General features: G+C 43.6%; 1 protein-coding gene across 1 annotated transcript in view; it reads right to left on the bottom strand.

Moving 5' to 3' along the window:
- The window catches only part of cdh13 (cadherin 13, H-cadherin (heart)), a 286,701-nt gene that overhangs the window by 143,029 nt on the left and 123,363 nt on the right, over positions 1–20,309 (bottom strand). The window contains exons 4-6 of the mRNA XM_053427086.1: positions 15,636–15,749; positions 5,220–5,225; positions 4,549–4,701 (exon numbers count right to left, since the gene is read on the bottom strand). Of these exons, the coding sequence (XP_053283061.1) occupies positions 4,549–4,701; positions 5,220–5,225; positions 15,636–15,749 (273 nt within the window). The remainder of the gene's footprint in view (positions 1–4,548; positions 4,702–5,219; positions 5,226–15,635; positions 15,750–20,309) is intronic.

The raw sequence follows: 20,309 nt of genomic DNA, 5'->3' as shown, positions 1-20,309 counted from the left end.
CAAACTAAAAAAGTACAAAAACGCTTCTATTACTTAAGTTAGCTCTTATAACACTGACACTAACTACGTTGAGATTGGTCGACAAGCAGTGGGACCTCAGTACTCCAGATGACATCATAAACTCAAGATGGCGGCATCTACAGCCAAGATATACATTTTTTCTACAACAGATGGAAGTGGACACACAACCTTCATATTTATGTTCAGTCCATGGTCTCTATCATGATGTAGTTGAAAAGCCAGATATTTAATTCAATATTTGATACTTAAGGCAGATTGGTGTGCTTTGTTGCTTTAAGAGCCTACTCGACTGAAAACGAGGACAAGTGAGAAAAGGATCAAATATGAACAAAACAAAAACAGCAGTTCTGAGCTGAATAACCAAAATGAATCACTTCATTAGGCTGAGAGGCAGCAGAGTAAATATCCGCGTGTTCATTATCACAAGCAACAGCCTTAAGACACGAGTGGTCATGTGAATTAATGCTAATATTAAAATATTGATAACAGCTTTTAATTGACACATCTATCAGAAAGAGGACTTTGTCATATACGAGTGAGAGAACCTGAGCTTTCCTCTCTCACTCTGCCAATAAAACGCCTTCAGAGTAATGATCATTTTAATCTAGCCCTGAATATTTCATGTCTCATACCCACACGAGCCATTAGCTACAGCGGGGAAAAGGGACGCCCTTAATTAATGTGACTGGGACAGGCTGCCAGGACCACTAGGCACTGTAAAAAGAGATTCAGTCTCCACTCGGCACTCAGTGTTGGGCCGCGGATAGAAAAAGAGGTGAAGGTGCATTTGATAGGAGATCTTGTTCTGAGTTATGACGGAGACACACAGACGTACTATCTCCTTATGATAAGAGGAGACAGAGCAAGATGTCGGGCATGTCCTGTTGATGGGAACAGGACAATGAGCCCGGGAAGAAAAGTGATACGACAATGTGATGCCTGTGTGCACGGCATGTGTGTGTGTGTGTCTGTGTGTGTGTGTGTGTGTGTGTGTGTCTGTGTGTGTATCTGTGTGTGTGTGTAGGCCTTCGGGGATTACAACTATCAGGGTACAAATGATAATGATCATTAGTGGTGGCCCCACACACATCGAAGGATATAATTAATGGTTAAAGCTAATTTTCTCCATCCCATTACAGCAGTGGCATATCAGATTGCTTTTTGTGTTTATTTCCACCACAGTGATGGAATTATTTAGCTACTGACCGAAGCCTTCAATTAGGTCTCAGAGCTTTTATGATCACACTGTGAAGGCTGTTTTTTTTGGGAGAAGCAGTCTTATCCTCTAATTTCAATCTCGGGCTGGCAGTCAGATTCATAATCAAGTAAAATGCATTTGGTTTGGTTGAAGCTTAGATCCATAACACATTCTAGTTAATGACAAAATGTTGTTTTGAAGTGATCTGCGTGGTGCAATGTGTTCAGCTTGTATACAAGTTGAATTTAACGAATCTCTTAAAGCGCTTGCAGCACGGTTACCTCTCAGACAGACAGACCGTCTTTTTCCATGTCGATCTAAACCATCATGTTTCCCATCATCTCTGTGATGTCCAATAATGAAGCTAGCAAAGCAGCAGGTCCTGGACAGTTATTTCTTTACATTAGCTTATTCAAACGAAAGGAAACTCCTGCATTATCTCCTCCGGTATCAGAAGCAACAAAAAGGAGCAACGAGAGACGAGAGACAAATTGTTCAAAGACAGGGGTGAATATGGTTCAGAAGCATTTGCCCCGTGGAGGCAAATAAATAACGGAAGATAAGAGATTCAAAGTTGAATCAGTTTTGGACGGGTAATGCACTTGGTAATAATAAAATCTGTAGCTGGCTAATAAATCACCTTTATCTCAGGGTGGAAATGCGACCCGTGTGTGTGTGTGTGTGTGTGTGTGTTGTGTGTGTGTTGATAAATCGTGTTTGGGTGATATTCTGTTGTAAAGTAAAGCCTCTATCAGGGGATGAACTCGGTTATAATTCAACAACAATCTAAAATCGTCACATTAAAATCTTTAAGAATATCCTGGTATTGAGGGGCCCTTCATTTTTTACATTTCAAGCTTCTATTTTATCTTTTTTTATTTTTTCATCCTCATTTCTCCACTTCCAGACACTTTGGATTCAGCTCAGTCATTGTGTCGTTAAATATCTGTGCTGAACAAAACTTTTTCCATTCTGAACACAGTAAAATCTTTATGGAGAGGGTCCCCGGTCTTTCATTCTCTGCTCCTCTCTCATCTTCACTCGCCTCTTTTCCATATTTTTACTTCGTCTTTCCCAAAGTTCCACAACTTTTGGCCACAAAGGACCCCCCCCCAAAAAAACTGTGCTGTCACAGCACTGAGGGATATAAGCAAAAACGAGTAGATAAGTGCAGTTGCTTTGTCAGCGTGTGCTCGTATAGGACTCTCTATGCTGTTAGATTTGTTTTATATAATATCATAGCCCTGCTTACAAGAGTGGATGAAGTATCTCCCTTGAATTCGTCCAAGTACATGAAAGAGGCATGAAATGTACAGTTTGCTCATGACCATCTCAATGCTAACCAGTCAAATGTAGGCTAACAGCGCTACCGTCTTCCAAGTGACCAATTACTCAGATATGCTTTGTCAACCTTGATGTCTTTCCCTACTACAGCATTTGGGGTACATGCTGGCAGAATGGCCTCTACCCATTTCCCTAAAACCACTTCAGCATTTCCTATGATTTTCCAACTTCTACAGACGAGTACCTCTTGTCCTGGTCTCACCCTGCAGAGGCAGCGCTTCAAGAGCTAAAGCACTGATGGATCTCTGCCCCTGTTCTACTCTCCCTGATCCCTCCAGGCAGTTTGTGGTGGAGGTGACCGCCTGTCAAAATGTCAGAAGGTGTGACTTCTCATGGAGCTGCTGGTGGTGAAGTTGCCCTTGGAGGAGTAGGTAGTGTCTTGTGTGGGAGAGATTCACTTTTAGTCCCTAACGACCCTGACTCACATCTCTTGTCAGATTTAGTTCCAGCTCCCTAGGTTACCCACCCCACTGTATCTGGAACAGGAAGGAGAGGTCAATGTCCTCAACGCTCAGGCATTCATCGACCCTGCCACTGTACCTGACACAGGACCAACTCAGGACTCATCTCCAGATCTCTGAGAGCTACCAAAGAGGAGACAACTGGAGAGGCTCCAGGGAAAACTGGTACACACCCAACCAGTCAAAGAATCTGTCGCTCCAGCTCGAGCCTACCTTTATGGTTAGAGGCCCAAAAGATGACATTCATTGCAAGGTACCCAAACACTCTACCAGCTCGCAGAATAAAGAAGAGCAAATACACACAAATGTCAACCCATTTCTCAAACTAACAAAACTGTTAAACAACCTTTAACAACCTCTAGGCCCTCTAGTCCTATTCAAACTCTTTGCCAAACATTGATTGGATAATGACGGCTCAAGAGAAGGGTTTAACCAATGGTCTTGTTGGCTTTACTGACTTCACTCTCTGGCTTAAAGAAGATTTACTTCACATAGATTGACCTTGTTTAGCTCATGCTCCTGCCTCATACCTGGTTCACTGAATTGTTGTACAGATTAAATTAGCGTTTGCTTTTCCGACATGTTTCAACACCCTGATCTTCACAGTGTTTCCAGCACAGTGTGGTGTCCACACACTGTACGTCAGTGTACTAACACACTACTCCTCTATTGGATGATAACTTGGGGGTGTTATATGTGTTTTTCTGACTGACTGCCTCTGTTAGCCAGTTATTCGTGGGATGCGGGGATGCTCAATTGTTGAGTGTCAAACGTACCTGTAAACAACCTAAATCAGGCATGTAATATTCAGCACTCATTCCGGAGAGGAAGAAAGACAAAGGATATTTGGTGTTTGTGAGTTTCCGTCTCGCAGCCTATTTCTTACTGTTCCGCTCCTGCCTCCTCTCACATCTGTTGGTATTTACAGAGTAAATTATTTCTGAGTTTTTACAAAAGCCAGTTAGCTTATCAACAGCTTGCACCCAGCCGAACGCCCTCACTCACGTCTGGTTTCAGAGCACAGGATGAGATCAAGAGACGGAATTAAAAAGAAGATTTTCACTGCTTCTCTCTTCCTTTTTATGGTAGGAGGAAATGCTTCCATAAGGGAGACAACCCCGAGGGCACGAAGCCCAGAGGGCATCTCAGACAGACTCCCATTTTATTAATTATTATAATATAAACCATCAATTTCTAACCATAGCATCAATTCAACCTTGAAAAAACATATTTTCCCAAATAACGCTGACAAATATAAACTTTCCACAAACTGTATTACTTCATTTTCCAGTGTGCAGAACTCACACTGAATTCAAAAGAAAGTGATGAAAGTCTTTTTAGTTTGAGCGACTGGTTTTCATGAATAACTTGATCGAGTTGAAAAGGTTCATAAACAAGCACTGGAATTAACAAGGAAAACAATGAATGTGTCAAATACTCAGGAATAATGTCGAGGTTGACGGAGAGAAAGAAAACAATAACACAATAAGAGTCAGATCTGACAAAGACGACACAGACACACACCTGGTACGAGTCGATGGCCTCCCGGTCTAGTGAGCGGCTGACTGACACATCTCCTGTGTCGATGTCAATGATGAAGAGACCTCTGGGATCCTGGTCAGCACCGGGGCCGGTCAGTCGGAAGATGTGGTTCCCTGACATCTGTTTTAAAATCACCTGCGGACACACACAAACACACACATACACATCAACAACTGTAAGTCTCTCCCATTTTATTCTGACTCAGCCGACTTTCCGAAGCAAAGAATTACTTATTTTGCTAATCCTTTTTTTTTTTTAAACGAGAAATCAAACTTTGTTTACACAGACTTGAGCAAAAGAGGCTTAGTGCATCTTAAACGCTGCTGCAGATCCCTGACAGCTAACAATTACAAATTCATACCAGACGAGACTTTGATTTCATCAGTTGGCCTAATAAGTGAATAAGTTATAAGTTCGACTCATGCATAATTTTATAATTTATAGAATAACTTCTAGATAAGGAGAGTGGAGCAGTTAAATGCATATAAGAATAATCTTTTCATAATTAAATGTGGATGTTTCCTTTTTTTTGTTATTTTGGAGTCGAGCCAATCACACTGTTCACTGTTCCTGATGAGATCTGCTCAGTGAGTCCGCTAACAATCCTGTTTGCAATAATCTGACCCAGACTATTTTTGGACAGATGAACTCACGTGAGACTGTCGCAGCAAACGGCATCCGCAGGTTCACCGGCACAGCAGGGGGGGGGGGGGGGGGGGGCAGGTTAGAGAAAGAAACACAAAGGAAAACAAAAGCATGTTAGATTCACACGGCAAAGCAAAAAACAGCCACACAAATCTCGTGGATGTTTTCAGTTCTGGGAAAACCGTTAGAGAGAGGGACTTGAATACAAAACCACAATTTCCAGCAATCTGATGTGTAGACAAACTTCATCGAGTTTTGTCCTTAACAGCACAAAACAAGTCCAGCAACTCAAACATCTTGATTAACTGCACAGTTTTGCACGAATAAGTGGTTTTCTTCAAAAAGGTGGTTTGCATTGGAAACTGGCTCGTCCAGCTGAGAGTACGATGAGAAGACTGGCACAGGGAACATGGAGCTGGAGCCAATTAGCTCAAGACTGAAAATGAGGGAGTGACTTGATTGGCTCTGTTCAAAGGCAACACAATCTGCAGAGTAGCATCTCGTAAACTGACTAATGAACATCTAACCCGTGTGAAAAACTCAAGTTAAAAAAATGTGAATGAGCACTTGTGTGTGTGTGTGTGTGTGTGTGGGGGGGGTTGTTATATGAGAGCCAAGCTAGCTGCTCCCTCTTCCTTCCCCAATCTTTATGCCGAGCTAAATGGCTGTTTGCTGCAGCTACACATTTGTTGTAGAGGAATGATGCTGATATGTATCTTCTCATTTAACAACAAAGGTGTTTTAGCTTTTATCCCCAGAAACAAGTCAGTCTATTCCTGGAGCTGAAAATCATAACTCATCACTGACATTTAAAAGTCTGAATAGTGGTTAATGGTGCAAAACAATTGACGTAAATGGCGACAACTTCAAATTTGACTCAAAACAAGGTCATTTACACAATGTCTTCATGCTAAATGTCCATTGTTATCATGCTGCATGAATGTCGTGGCTTATCGACACACAACCACACGATGCACAACCTCCATCAACATAGAGGTTAGGCGATAACGAGCGAATTTTCATTCCTCTCTGAGCTATCCATTTAAATGGCACTTTATCGTCATAGTCGTGTTTTTACTACGTGTGGGACCAAACACCTCAACACTGTGTCACTCTCCACATCCTGACAACTGCGCCCACACAAACACACAGCGCGGTCACTGCTTCCCACGTCCTGCTGGGCCGTCCGCTGCCGCGTGTCAAGGATCTAAACACTGTCCCTGCACTGTGCCTCACGATCAGGAGGGTGTGATGGGGGTCACCTTTAATGAGAGCACACTTCAAATGGGATGGCAGCTAAATGAAGGCCTTTCTACTCCCCACTTGAAAGAACATGGGAGAGGAGGCCGCAGTCACACAAGCCTATGCCAGACGGAGCTCGAGCCCTGATAGTCTCTCGATGCTCTCTGCCATTTATCTGGATGTCCCCTTCATCTTTTTCCCTCTCGTCTCCGTGCACCATGTGTGTCACTTTCCCTCTAACATGTCCATCCTGGCTCTCCTGCTGAGTGTCCATATCTGAGGCTCTCCATTCATCCCTTTCCCACTTCTCTGCACCCTGCTGCTTGTTTTGTTTGCGGATGGCTGCCGTTCAGGACATGGGGTAATTCTGAGCAGCCATCCCAGTGGCCCCAGCTGAGAGTGACAGACTGGGTCAGATGAAGAAAACAGGAAAATTTAAAATCGGGTGCAACATCGTTGGATGGTTGGATTAACAGATGGCTCAGCGTTTAACTTGGATTGATGCAAAGAGGAAGTGGAGGAAGAAACACGAACAGACGTCGATGTCAGCTGGTGAGTGTGAGGATGCGGAATGAGAGAGGGAGGAGGACGTGGGGCGGTAGAGAGATCACCGATAAAGACACCGAAAGTTCAGCTGAAGTGTCAGGAGAAGTTTAATGTGATCAGGAGACGTCTCTGTGGGGTACAAGTGTCACAATCTGCACCGTGCACACACACACACACACACTTCAGCTCGCACACACGCTGGTGCGGAAACGTACACCCAGTGGCTTTGTCTCTGCAGAGTCTGTTTCCCTCCCCCCCCCGTGTGCACTGGGAGGACTGATGGGAGAATCTCACCTCTTTCTATCAGCTCTCATTACCAGTCGAGCAGACATGAAAGAGCCTGGCGCTGGTGATACTGCGGGAAGATGACAGGAGGTGTGGCGCAGCTCCACAAACACCCAACACCTCTGAGCGCATCGCGAGAACCAACACCAAACCACTTGATCTGTGCTGGTTTGTGCATGTTAACGTGCGCTGGTTTGTGTGTGTGTGTGTGTTGAAATCCTTGACAACACCTCCTGCTGTGTGTGTGTGTGTTCATGTCAGGTGTCGGTTGGGCAACAAACTAAAACTTGTGGAAAGCATCACAGGTGGGAAACTATGAACACACACACAGACTCAGAGAACTTATGTAACAAGTACAAATTCACTGAAGTGGGTTAATTTTTTTTCTGTGTGTATCAGAATCAGGACAAAAATCTGCTGCGCCGAGCAAACTGCTTTCAGGGAGGATGGTAAAACCTGCGCCAAGGAAAACACCATCACGCAAAATCATTATTCAATCCTGTATAAACCCACAAACGCAGACATAAGCCGTTTTCAGACATGACCTGCAGATAAAGTCCGGATCCAATTCTCCAAACTTTATCAGTTTGCCTTTCACACATGCACATTTCCAGGGGCAGGTTCTCTGCACAGGGATTTGCTGCGTTCACAACAACAACAAATCCTCTGCATCATTCAGGCGAGAGGTGGAGCAGCCGGGTGCAGCACACACAGGAAGGAGGTGACACCGACACAGAGGTGGGGCCGGCTGTGGACCGTAAGTCAATCCTGTTCTCACATTGGATTCTTTGGACTTTATGCTATTATTTTATTTCTTAATTTAATAAATATTATGTATTATTTCTGACATGGGCTTTCACACATGCACCTCCTCTGGAGAAAGAGCCTGAAGGCAGCTGTAGGGACGCCTCACTGGTCCTCACGTTTCTCAGGAGGAATAAGGAAAGATTTCAACTCCAGAAACTATATAGTCCAAAAACTACTCTTTCTGAGATTTGGAGAGGGTGAGGATGTGTCATCATCCACAATGAGTCAAAGTCAGTGAGAATCGTCAGAAAGAGAGAAAATATGCAGTAGAACCCTAAGTGATGATTGTGTTATCCCTATCAAAGTCATACAGCCAACTGGGAATGACAATCACAGGCGCTGAGAGGACTCCTGGGCCCAGGCCTCGTGGGGGGGGGGGGGGGGGGGGGGGGGTGCATGTTGGTTTGATTGTGTTTGTGAATGACTCTGATTTTCTGCATGTAAAGTCTTGAATGTACATTAATGTGTCTCCAGTACATGTGAGTGTGTGCACGCAGGCCTGGCTTGGACCAGGACTCTGCCTGATTGGCTTCCCGCTCCAGCCGGCTGATGAGAGGGATGGAACGGGACGGACATGGAAGACATGGACGGCAGGTCCTCCGCACAGGATGATGGGAAAATAATGGTGCTAATTCACGGGCTGTGATTGGTTAGCGAGGACTCCACTAATCATTACTTCATTATCAACATCTCCTGGGCAGCTCGTACCCGGAAAATCTGTTTTTTTTTTATAGCATCCCAGTTTATTTTCTGTTCAAAATGGATTTCACATCTGCTCGACGTGTCTCCGGGTCCAGACGTGAATTAAAATGTACGTCCGAGGGGTTTTCACTCACCGCTCGTGAACATCAGGCAGAATCGGGCATGATTAACATGCTGAAAGACAGACGGGGAGGAAAGAGGCAGGAACTTTTTGGTCTTCCTGAGACAATTAAGAGAATCAATTAGACTAAATGACGAGGCCCTGCAGGCTGCCAGCTCAGAGAGAAAAATATTAAATTGAAAGGCTACTTTTTTTTTAAGGGAGAATCAACAAACACAGACCAAGGGAGAGACAGTACGAGGGAAGCTACAAAAACAAAAGGAGGAAGGAGATGCCTGTAAAAGTTGACTTACAACAGGTAGAGGGCATCGAGCCAGTGGAAGGAGACAGACTGACAGCTAGACTGAAACAAAAGGTGCCAGACACGTCCATTCGCTTTATTATATTTACTGAGACTACAACCAGAACCAGGTCTTTGTTCCTCGCTCCAACCGGGCTGTATTGGAGCTGTCACGTCACGTCAGACGTGTTCTTTTGAGTGGTGAGCTGGGCCCTGAGGAGAGGATGGATAAACACTGTCTGAGCAGCTGACAACTCAAGTGCAGCACAGAAAGTGTTTCATTGTTTTCACAGACGAGGTTTTTGTGCGTTATTGAACAGGTCTCTGTGCGTGTTTTGTTGTTAGACAGTTCATTTGCAACTCTGCTTTTGTGTGATTTGTGGAATACAAGGTTTTCTGTTAAAAACATTTGTTGTGTAAAGATGTGAATTCGAGCTGAACTCATCCATCGATCCCTCCTTCCATTTCTGTCCTTCCATTAGATTAACAGACAAAAGAACACAGACACCATCAAAGAAATAAAACTACATGACCGATACTAAATGTTCTAAAAATCTAAAATGACTCAACTATATCGATATATGCAATTGTTCAGCATTTTCCGTCCCCCTACACAAATCACAGTCCACAGCCTCGGGGGCACATAGGTAGCTAACACAGTAAATGCAGGTCTGTACTTTACAGTATTTTACAAGCGCTGCTGAAATAATGGGTGTGATGGTGATGGAAGGGAATAATCCTTGAGAATGACTAATGGCTTTTAAAGGTTTGGCTCTGGCACAAAAGGCCCAAGCAGCAGGCAACAGCTCTGTGAGCAGATTCTTGGCGGAGTTGCCACAATATCGCAGAACACCTCAGACACGACGTCCTCAGAAGACCCTGAACTGAACCATCACTACAAAACAAGTGCCTGTTTGTGTGCATTCAAACCTGTGGATGTTTAAAAAGAAGTTAATCCAATTTTTACTTATAATACAACTTTGTTTCCTCTGATACAAAACTTTCTCTGCAGCACCAGTGCTATGTGGGAGAGAAGATAACATATGGTCTCGTCTGTGGGCTGAGGAACTTTTCGGATAATGTGCCTGGTGAGCCACCAGGGGTTGCATGGGGGGGGGGGGGGGGGGGGGGGGGCTTCTTGGAGAACGGTTGCCAATTCTTGCAATCCGCCCATGGGGCAGAACAGCAGGAACGTCCCTATTCATTGTGCATGCATGGTCAGACTGATTAGACAAAATATAGAACAATGAACAGGACAAATAATGGCAACCCGTCCTCACGCCCAATTTAAGAACCACTCGTACATGGTCCCTGAGAAGAGCAGCAGAGCCCAGTGAGTGAACCTCGCCCCATTTGTTTTTTTCCAGGAGATCGAGGGATCTATAAAGAGGCACATATTAGGAGACACATTTAAGCATATCAATTTCACTGCACGCTCCAGCTGCCGTGTGAGTCCCTGTGAGCGGTGACTGGGCCCCCGAGGGAGGGCAGGGGGGAAACCTCTGTATCAAAACAATTCCACAGCTAGCAGGAGGTGTGACATAAACAACAAGGTTCTTACCCTTCCCCTGTGACTCCCGCTGACAGCCGGCCAACCCTAACGCACACACACACACACACACAGCCCAGCACACACACACTCAAACATTTTGCATATGTGCACGCTCACACACACACATTTATACATGTCAAATCGAGGCTCATGCAATCCCACCTCTCCCCCTCTCTTCCGACTGCTTATCTCCCCGAGAGGAGGAGGGAGCATACAAAATGAACGGCTGCCATATGGAGGTATGTTGCGTAAGAAGAGCAAAGGCATCGGGGTGGAAAATCAATTTCACCAGGTCGCCGACATATAGCTTCTATTGGGTAAAATAGCCCACATTAGCCTGTCTCCTCATGCAAAGCCGGGTGTGGAGGTGGCGGAGACGGATGGAGGGACGGAGGGATGCAGGGATGAGAGAGGAATGGGTGGAGCTTGCCAATGGAGAGTGGAAAGAAGCAGGGAAAGGGGAGAACGAGGACAGGTAAGTGACCACAATGGAAGGAGAGAGAAAGAGAAACAGTCCATCTCGTGAACGCACTTTGATTCCAATTTGTCACATGAAAGAGTAAAAGTACCAGAATGGCTGTTATCCATCAGGAAGCACTTGAACTTAATCCAGAGCCGATCGATAAGATGCTCTACACAGATCACTTGGTCCCCTATGGAGCGAGAACCTATCTGCAGGCTCTCTGCTAATTTCCTGCAGGATGCTGAAGGAGAACTTTGCACGAGGTCCCGTTGGAATAACGGGAAATATTACCTGGTGGACCAACATCACTGATATCAACCTATCGTGAGCCTTGAGGTGCTTCACAGGGAAAACACCATCAACAGTGATGGGATGAGACCAAGGCTCCGGGTTGCGGCCATGTTATGTGCAGGGCTCATTATGGGATACCTTCTTTATGTTAGACTCTGCATGTAGTGGGATATGTGTTGCATCTGCTAGCTCCCAGTGTTACCTCGAACAAACCTGCTTGACATCTAGGGATAGGGAAGCTTTGTAGAATGCAAAAGGACAAATGTAGACTGGCTCCAGTGTAGTTGGGTTTCTATAGAGTGCACTGTTGACCGTTTGTCCCCAGATGTGATTTAACTGCTGCACAGACTATGAGAGGAAAATTATTAGAAGAGCAATTGCAGGCCCGTGCACGTCGGAGCACCACCCCATTCATAATCTGCAATATAAATAATCAGCGGCGTCACATCATCGTTGGCCTTTCGCACAGGGGATCGAGCTAGACAAATAAAATCCTTCATCCGTGATAAAACAATGAATAAATTCTTGCAGGAGCACGCTTTGGAGAAAAACATGCAAATAGTCCTTTATTGAAAACCCCCGATAATGTGGTAAAACGGTGTCTTGAAATAATACAGAAATGAGATTCACACCTTTTGCAGTAATGTGAGCAGTAATGTCACGGCCTTCAACGGCCACGGAGAATCCTAATGACAGCAGTGCTGAGAACACTGTCTGAATGGCCGAGAGATACAATTGGATGTTATAGACTAACATGATTTGATTTCCCCTCGTCAGACTATTTTTCCTCAGACCCAAACTCGGCCCAACTCATATTTAGTCTCCAACAAACTTTATTTTTAAGAAGTAAAAATGTTAATGTGCCATACAGGCTGTAAAATAACAGAATGATCAATGAGAAAATATCCAGCGGCAAAACATGGTTCATGATTTATCTGCCTGTGAAGAAAACATGAAGTATATCTCAGTATAAGCAATTGATGCAGTGTCAAATAATTGTAAATTATGTTTTAGATTATTTTATTGGAGCGAAAAAAACTGAATGTGCTGCAGTATCGAGATTTCTTAACTGTGTTTATTTAAAAGTTTATCTGTGCAAGAAAACACACACAAAGTTCTTGTCTGAAACTGCACTTTTAAATGTTTAAATATAACTTGAAACAAAACCTCAACATGTGGTTGTTTCTTTACCGTTGACCTCAGATGCTGCTGGTGATCATTTGCTTCCCAATTTCAACGTTAGGTGCCACCTGACCTGAAGCGCGGCAAAATGGCAGATTGGACTGCCTATGACTTCCTTCTCTACCCCCCCGAAGTGAAATGAATGCTGATGGGAGATGGTTCTGAGACACAGAGGAGGAGAACTAGCTTGTGTGGCAGATGGTGCTGGATGCACCCAGAGAGCCGGGCTTCCAGGGAGCCTCTCCAAGCAAAGCAGGAGCGCTGTGGGGGGGGGGGGTGGGGGGGGTGTGCTTGTTTCATAGAGCAATTTCATGTCTTGGCTTGTTTCTACTCGCTCTCTGCCCAATTGCCTCAAACCTTAGTTTTCCACCTCTCTGTTGTTTCCCTGCATCTTTTGATCCTCCTCTTGTTTTGGACCTTTCCTGGGATTTTGTATTTGAATTGTGTCCTTTGTCTTTTTCTAAATAAAGACTTTATTTCCTCTGCTCTCGGGAGAAAACCTGTGATAACAGATCTGACTTACAGTTTCTGACCAGAGTCTCATTTCTCAATAACGATTGTTCCTAGATGTAGAGAGTGTTTCCTAGAAAACACAAGTGTGATCCTATTGGAGGTTTAACTTATTACCTAAGTGCATCTGTTCAACTAGCACATTGAGATTTGGTGTAGCTGCCTCGCTCCTTTAATTATCTGTGCAGGAGTAAATCAGATACAATAATTGGAAAAAGACGTTATTAGTGGAGCAAATTCCACTTTGTGTTCACTTCTAACAATTAACTCTATTAGCGCTTGTTTCATATAATAGCAATGAGGCAACTGAATTGATTCTGCAAATATGTTCTTCTATTTCACACAAGATTATATCAACATAAATAAACATCAGTAAAAGTCTTTTCAGAAGTTATTGATGACTGTACAGAGTGAATGAGCTCCACGCTGATGCTCTCACTGCTTTGGCTTTACTTAATTCTCCTCAAGCAAAAAATAACTTGTATGTAGAAGTGATCTGATGCGTCTCGTCAATAACAGAGCCGGGAGTTTAACGATTGACGCTTCTCTTTGTAGATAGAAGATCAGATTTGCAATATTTTGTGGGCTGATGAAGAGACGTGAATTAGAAACTACATCAAACTTTGTGACCTTTATGCAACATTTTGTTTTTTTAATATTATTGGCCGTATCCAATCTACAGCAGATTTTCTAGACACACAAATCAGAGCACAGAACAGACCCTAGTTGCTCTTATAATCCAATCTTAAATGAATATTAAAGTGAAATCTATGTTCTGCTGTTTCCAGTATATGTTATATGCTTTTGGAAACATTGTCTCTGACAGCCTTGAACTCATCTCTTTGCTGTGACTTAAAAAGTATTGAGAGTAGATGGAACAACCCTGAAATGGTTACGTCTTAAAGTAAATTTTTTATAGGAAATAGCTTCAATACTTTGCAGAACATGAAAACAAAGCATTGCACAAGGTTTTATCACTACTGTGGAGGTTCCAAATTTCAAATAAGTATTTTTTTTTATGAAATGTATGACCCTTGCTTTCGTATTTTGAGGCTAATACCGAAAGCGTTCACTGTGTTTCACTCACAGTTCTGAAATGGCAGCAAACAAAACACTCCAATATGTGGTCTAATGTTTTTGAAGCACAATCTGTGGTGCTGTTGCTTTTTTTCATGAATTTTTTTCATATTAAACTTAAAACATCAATGGAACTAGTGCTTCTCTGCTAGTTCACTGCTAAATCCATCTGCTTTATCTTGGTTTCAAGATGCTGAAAACAAATGTCTTGAATCATTGTTGCACAGCCATTAATTTCAATAGTGGGAGGTTTCAAGCTTCACGTCAGAATATGTTTGGCAAAATACAAACAGATTCATCATCATTATCGCTGGTCAACATCAACAACAACAGCTATTTATCGCCGAGCTTTTTGTGCCCTGGGAATAATTTGCACTCTGATCTGGGAGATAATCATAAACATTTATAAATCAAACTGAGATGGAGATTAAACTATCGTCTGCATGCAGCTTGCTTGAGTGGAACCTGTACCATGTGTATGAATAGAGTCAGGATCACCTGTCTCCTTGGTTCAGGTGGTTTCTTTGTGTGTCAGATTATATTAAAGAGGAACGGCTCAGTGGAAAACATTTTTGTTTATTGTTTTTTATATTACCAGAGGAAACAGAATCCCTTCAGGGAAGAACAGCTTGAGCAAAAGTAGCAGGATTCGGCTTCAGACCCTTAGGCTCATTTCTAACTTATGTCAATTAGTCAAAGTTAAAACATTAAGAAATCATTCCATGCTGCTGGTGTGCAAAGTCCCCAAACAACTCAGTTAGGATTATTGGGGTGACAATGTAATAAATATGCAAGGAAGTTTAAATATATCACTTTTTTTCCTAATCACATATAAGAGGACATTTCTCTATCTGTAATACATTTAATATATTTAATATGGTCAATGCCAAACGACTAGATCAATAAAATATGCACAAATGAGTCCAAACCAATGATTTTCTGAAGCATTCCAGTACACAACAGGGGTTGATGATGACTTCAGGGACCTATTTTAAAGCTGCCTGCGATTGGATGAGAACTCATGATCACAAAGACCGATTCGCTTCACGAAAAGTTTGCCAGTGTTTTCATTTCCCTGTGTGCACTGCAGGAGCAGAATTATCTTCCTGAATAGACTGAGTGTGGAGCTGCTGTGGAGCAGATTAGGGAGCCCCCCCACACTATTCTCTTCTTTGGGCTAAATCAGACCAGGGTGACAGTACACAAAAATGGACTATAACTATAAAAATATCATTTCTGAAGGCTTTAAATAATGCACATATTGAATATTTGGGTCTGTTCCTTGGGCCATTTTCTCTCCTGGGCGAGCGTTTCCAATGCAAAATAAAAAAAAAGTCCTTATTGTGTGTGTGTGTGTGTGTCTTACCTTGCCGATGAACCTGGGGAACGGAGCTCTCTGGTTCTCGGTCACGATCATCGGAGGGACCAGCAGGGTTCTCTTGTGTCTGGATGGGAGCGTCTGGCCAAGACCCAGGATACTCTGCAACAGAGGGGAGAAACCTTATTGTCACACTTTATAAGAATCCTCCACATGTTGTGTTTCGCTGTGAAGTGTGTGCTGATGCGATTTGTGAAACTCATCCCAAACTACTTTCCAGCATCTTGTTAGCAATTACCCTCCACCCCACCGAGGGCACGGGGAACACACACCCTCACACAGCGAGCAGTCAAGTGTGCAACCATTTGAACTGTAGAGAGAAATGTTTAAACAAGCATCTTCCGGAGAGACTCCCCAACTTTGATTGCAGAGTGGTGCGTATATATGTGAGAAATGCAAAACAGGGCCCGAGAGAAGAGGAGAGGAGATTCTCAGGGAAAACATGAAATATCCACATCTGCTGCTTTTACTAAGGTTCGTGTGAAATGTGGATTCAAGACACGGAAAGAAAACGGATCCATCAAAGTGAGAGGAGTAAAGATGAAAAGACGGATGGTCACAAAAAACTGCAAAAGTTAATGCAGTCACATTATGATGATTATTGGTTATTTTCTGATCTACACAAGGTTTTAGGTCATGTCCATAATCCTATAGGATGCAGAGACTTCTCAAAATTGCGTATTTAAACAATGCAATACATCATTTTCAGGCTTATAACATTGTGTCATATGATTCTGAATAATTTTTTGCAGAATAAATTCTTTTTGGACGATAGTATTGTTGAACTTTATCTCCACCTTTGACCAACACGTTAAATCAGCTGTAGATTTCCTTCTCAAGAAAACCCCCAAGCTACTTTGATGAAAATCTGGGGGAGAAACCAACCAAGAAACGAGAGATGACAAAGTTTTCAGCAAAGCAATTGCATTGTTCAAGCAAACGGAGCCAATCTGAAATGTTATTTCTGCTCTTGAGAACACAACAGTGCAAACTAATTTCATCTCGCACCCTCCTACTGTTGTAAACAAAGAGGTGGTCGGTCCTGTGACATAGCGAGAGACCTTCTCCTCTGCACTCTGAGATCACAGATACAGTCGAGGACCTTCCGCTTAGATGTTGACAGAAATAATGTCCGTCATTGACACAGTAAACAGGAAGCTGGAAACCTGGCTGCTGACACGGAGTCGTTGACCTTCAGCGGAGGACAGACTGCTGACCGTCTTCACATCTGGACACAAGCCGAGCAGGGTGGACAAACACAGACACACACACACTCATGCACACACCAAATCATCTGAATTCAGAAAGCCATTATTTCACTGTCATGTACATGAATAGCAAAATATTATTTTTTGTTAAATAAAACCATATTTGACTAGAGCAAATATCTATAATACAAAAACCCACATTTTCTTCTCTCCTGATTACTTATTTTAAACTAACCCAAATCAATAAAACACAAAAGTCTCTCAGCCTGTTTTGTGTATTCATTTTCGGCCCATTTGCCATAAACCAGGAAGTTTCATTGGGAATCCATAGTGTAGTTTTCAATGTCAATGTCAATGGTAAATAGTTTTTTGACCAAAGTGCTGTAAAAGGTACAGCAAGAAAACAGCAATACCTAATATATCAAAATACTAATGGTAAAAAACAAAAAACATAATTGTTTAATCCTGCTGAAAAACCACCAAAGAAAGTCTTGTTAGCTAAACCAACTGTAAGTTACTCAGCTACTCAACAAATTAAAGCCAAACTGGGCTTGAGAACCTAGAAAGCATCATCTTCCCCTCTAGATGTGTTGAAGATGAACTTCTGATATTCCCCTGATAATAAAATGAAAACTAACTATTAACGTTTCGTCGACTTCCAACATGAACGATCTGGAGATTCAGAATCGTTACCACTTTGACCTCTCGTGTCCCGCGTGTCTCTACAGCTAATCACCCACATGGAGGCGGTGGTCGCTGCAGCAGAGCGTCGAGCACAGTGACAGGATGATGGCAGAGAACACGTCTCAGCAGCAGGACGAGCCGCTGAGCTCTGGTTCAAGTGACAACGCAGTGAAAATATGAAAAGGGAAACTGCCGACCCGAGAGTTCGCCGGTTTCATTTGCAATGCAAATAGTCTCTTTTGTCCTTCATCTTTTATAGCCTACTGTGCAACACTTTATTGACAATGTGCGGTGTACACGGATTGCAATTGTGTGTGTGTGTGTGTGTGCAGGAGGCTGTTTGCGTGTTTACTGTTCACACTGCTGTTCCTGGCTGACAGGGACTCTGGCACCACTCTCACCCCTGTCAGGATGACGGAAAGAGAACAGGTAAGAGGGAAAAACGGAGCCATTTGTTTACAGCGCTGAGTCGACTCCGAGACAGGGAGGGCAACGCCGCCACCGCCTTCCAGCAAACACTCACACCACCACCCGCCTCACCCCCGTCCACCCGTCCCTGCTGCAGCGGTCAGAGAAATTAAACAGTCATCTCAAACACGAGCCGACCGGAAAACAAACCCAAGCTACACCGTGTGGTCTGTGAAATGGCCACTCTTATCAAACCCACTGGGGGATGACCTTTGAAATGTCAAAGACAGGGAATCTGAGACTGGACCCGAAGCGGTTAAACAGAACACTGCACAAAACTGTCTGAGATTATATGAGCAATCTCGTGTCTAAAGAGCACAGTCAGTGGTGTGCACATGTATGTGACCGGTCCAACAGGCCAGCTGATGGACTTTTAAGCACTGCCTGTAAAAATCCGGCTCGAGTCCCAAGCCCAGGGATGAGCACATCAATCCCATCATGCACAGGGCTCAGCTGTGAGCTGTGTTTGTGAAGGAAGGGACGAGGAGCTGTACGGTGAACAGGCACCATGAGGTATTTATAGAGGCTGGGTGCAGGGACGGGTGGCCGGGGTGAGAGTGAAGATAGATCACACTGTCCAATCCACATCTTCGGCAGGCTGAGATACAGTAGATATGGAGAGGGAGCGATGGCGCTTTAAAAGCCATTACGTTCCGGGGGGGGGCATCAGGACAGAGACACACACTGTTGTTCGGCTGGATAGAGACATTTGTCCTGCCACCGAGGACGGCTCACCGCAGGGCATTCTGGGAGAGTGACTTGCATTCCTGCTTTCTTCTCCCTCACCTTTCTTTTTTTTCCTCCACCTGACACTTTGCAGCAGTAGCTCTTCTTCTTCTTCTTCTTCTTCTTCTTCTTCTTCTTCTTCTTCTTCTTCTTCTTCTTCTTCTTCTTCTTCTTTCTGCCCTTGCACTATGCATGTGTGATGAATTGTGTTCTCTCAGCCTGGTATCACCGTGAGAGAAGGTAGCTCTTCTTCTTCTTCTTCTTCTTCTTCTTCTTCTTCTTCTTCTTCTTCTTCTTCTTCTTCTTCTTCTTCTTCTTCTTCTTTCTGCCCTTGCACTATGCATGTGTGATGAATTGTGTTCTCTCAGCCTGGTATCACCGTGAGAGAAGGTAGCTCTTCTTCTTCTTCTTCTTCTTCTTCTTCTTCTTCTTCTTCTTCTTCTTCCTGCCCTTGCAGTATGCATGTGTGATGAATTGTGTTCTCTCAGCCTGGTATCACCGTGAGAGAAGGTAGCTCTTCTTCTTCTTCTTCTTCTTCTTCTTCTTCTTCTTCTTCTTCTTCTTCTTCTTCCTGCCCTTGCAGTATGCATGTGTGATGAATTGTGTTCTCTCAGCCTGGTATCACCGTGAGAGAAGGTAGCTCTTCTTCTTCTTCTTCTTCTTCTTCTTCTTCTTCTTCTTCTTCTTCTTCTTCTTCTTCTTCTTCTTCTTCCTGCCCTTGCAGTATGCATGTGTGATGAATTGTGTTCTCTCAGCCTGGTATCACCGTGAATGGAAACCGTGAATCTTTAATGTTTCCTGTTCATAAATTAACGCCGCGCCATCATCCCTGATCCAGCCTCCATACATCTGCCTCCGTCTCAGTGTGGCTGAGGATCATCGGGTCATTTCAATGTGCGGTGGAGAAGGGAGAAAATGGAGCTCACTTACATGTGTGTGTGCAATGTTTGTGTTGGGTTCCAGTTGTGGCCTCAGACATGAACCTGATCTGCACAACACTATGTGTGTGTTTGTGTGTTGAGGGGCGAGAACGACGGAGCCTTTCTCTCTGTCATCTGAGCTCCGAGCTACTGTGGAAGCAAAGTCACGTCCTTGTCCATTCTGCCATTTTCTAAACGCTATATTGAGAAGTGTCATCGCTCACTGCTGACAAAGGGCTGGGGACCCTGGTGATAAATGGATAATATCAAGGCCGGCTATTCAATGCGGTGTAAATTCTTGGACGTGCGGCCGGGCCGGGCGATCACTCAGCTCTCCAAACGCTCACTTGTGTCAGAGTCAGCAGTTTGTGAACTCACTCTGTTAGGTACACCTGGGAATAAAACTGCTGCAGTAAATAACGAAGGTGGGATCCAACCTTCACTTTGTGTTGAAACTGTAGTCACATGCTTCTATTATTAGATTAGATTAGATTAGATTCAACTTTATTGTCATTGCACAGTACAACAACGAAATGCAGTTTAGCATCTAACCAGAAGTGCAAAAAATGGCAGTATTGTGCGTATTTAAAGTGGCATGTAAATAAATAAGATATGTACAGTAAGAAATGTATATATGGAATAGTACAGTATTAAAG

The sequence above is a fragment of the Pleuronectes platessa genome, chromosome 7, assembly GCF_947347685.1.
Source record: "Pleuronectes platessa chromosome 7, fPlePla1.1, whole genome shotgun sequence".
NCBI lineage: Eukaryota > Metazoa > Chordata > Actinopteri > Pleuronectiformes > Pleuronectidae > Pleuronectes > Pleuronectes platessa.
This window is presented reverse-complemented; position numbering and strand designations above follow the sequence as displayed.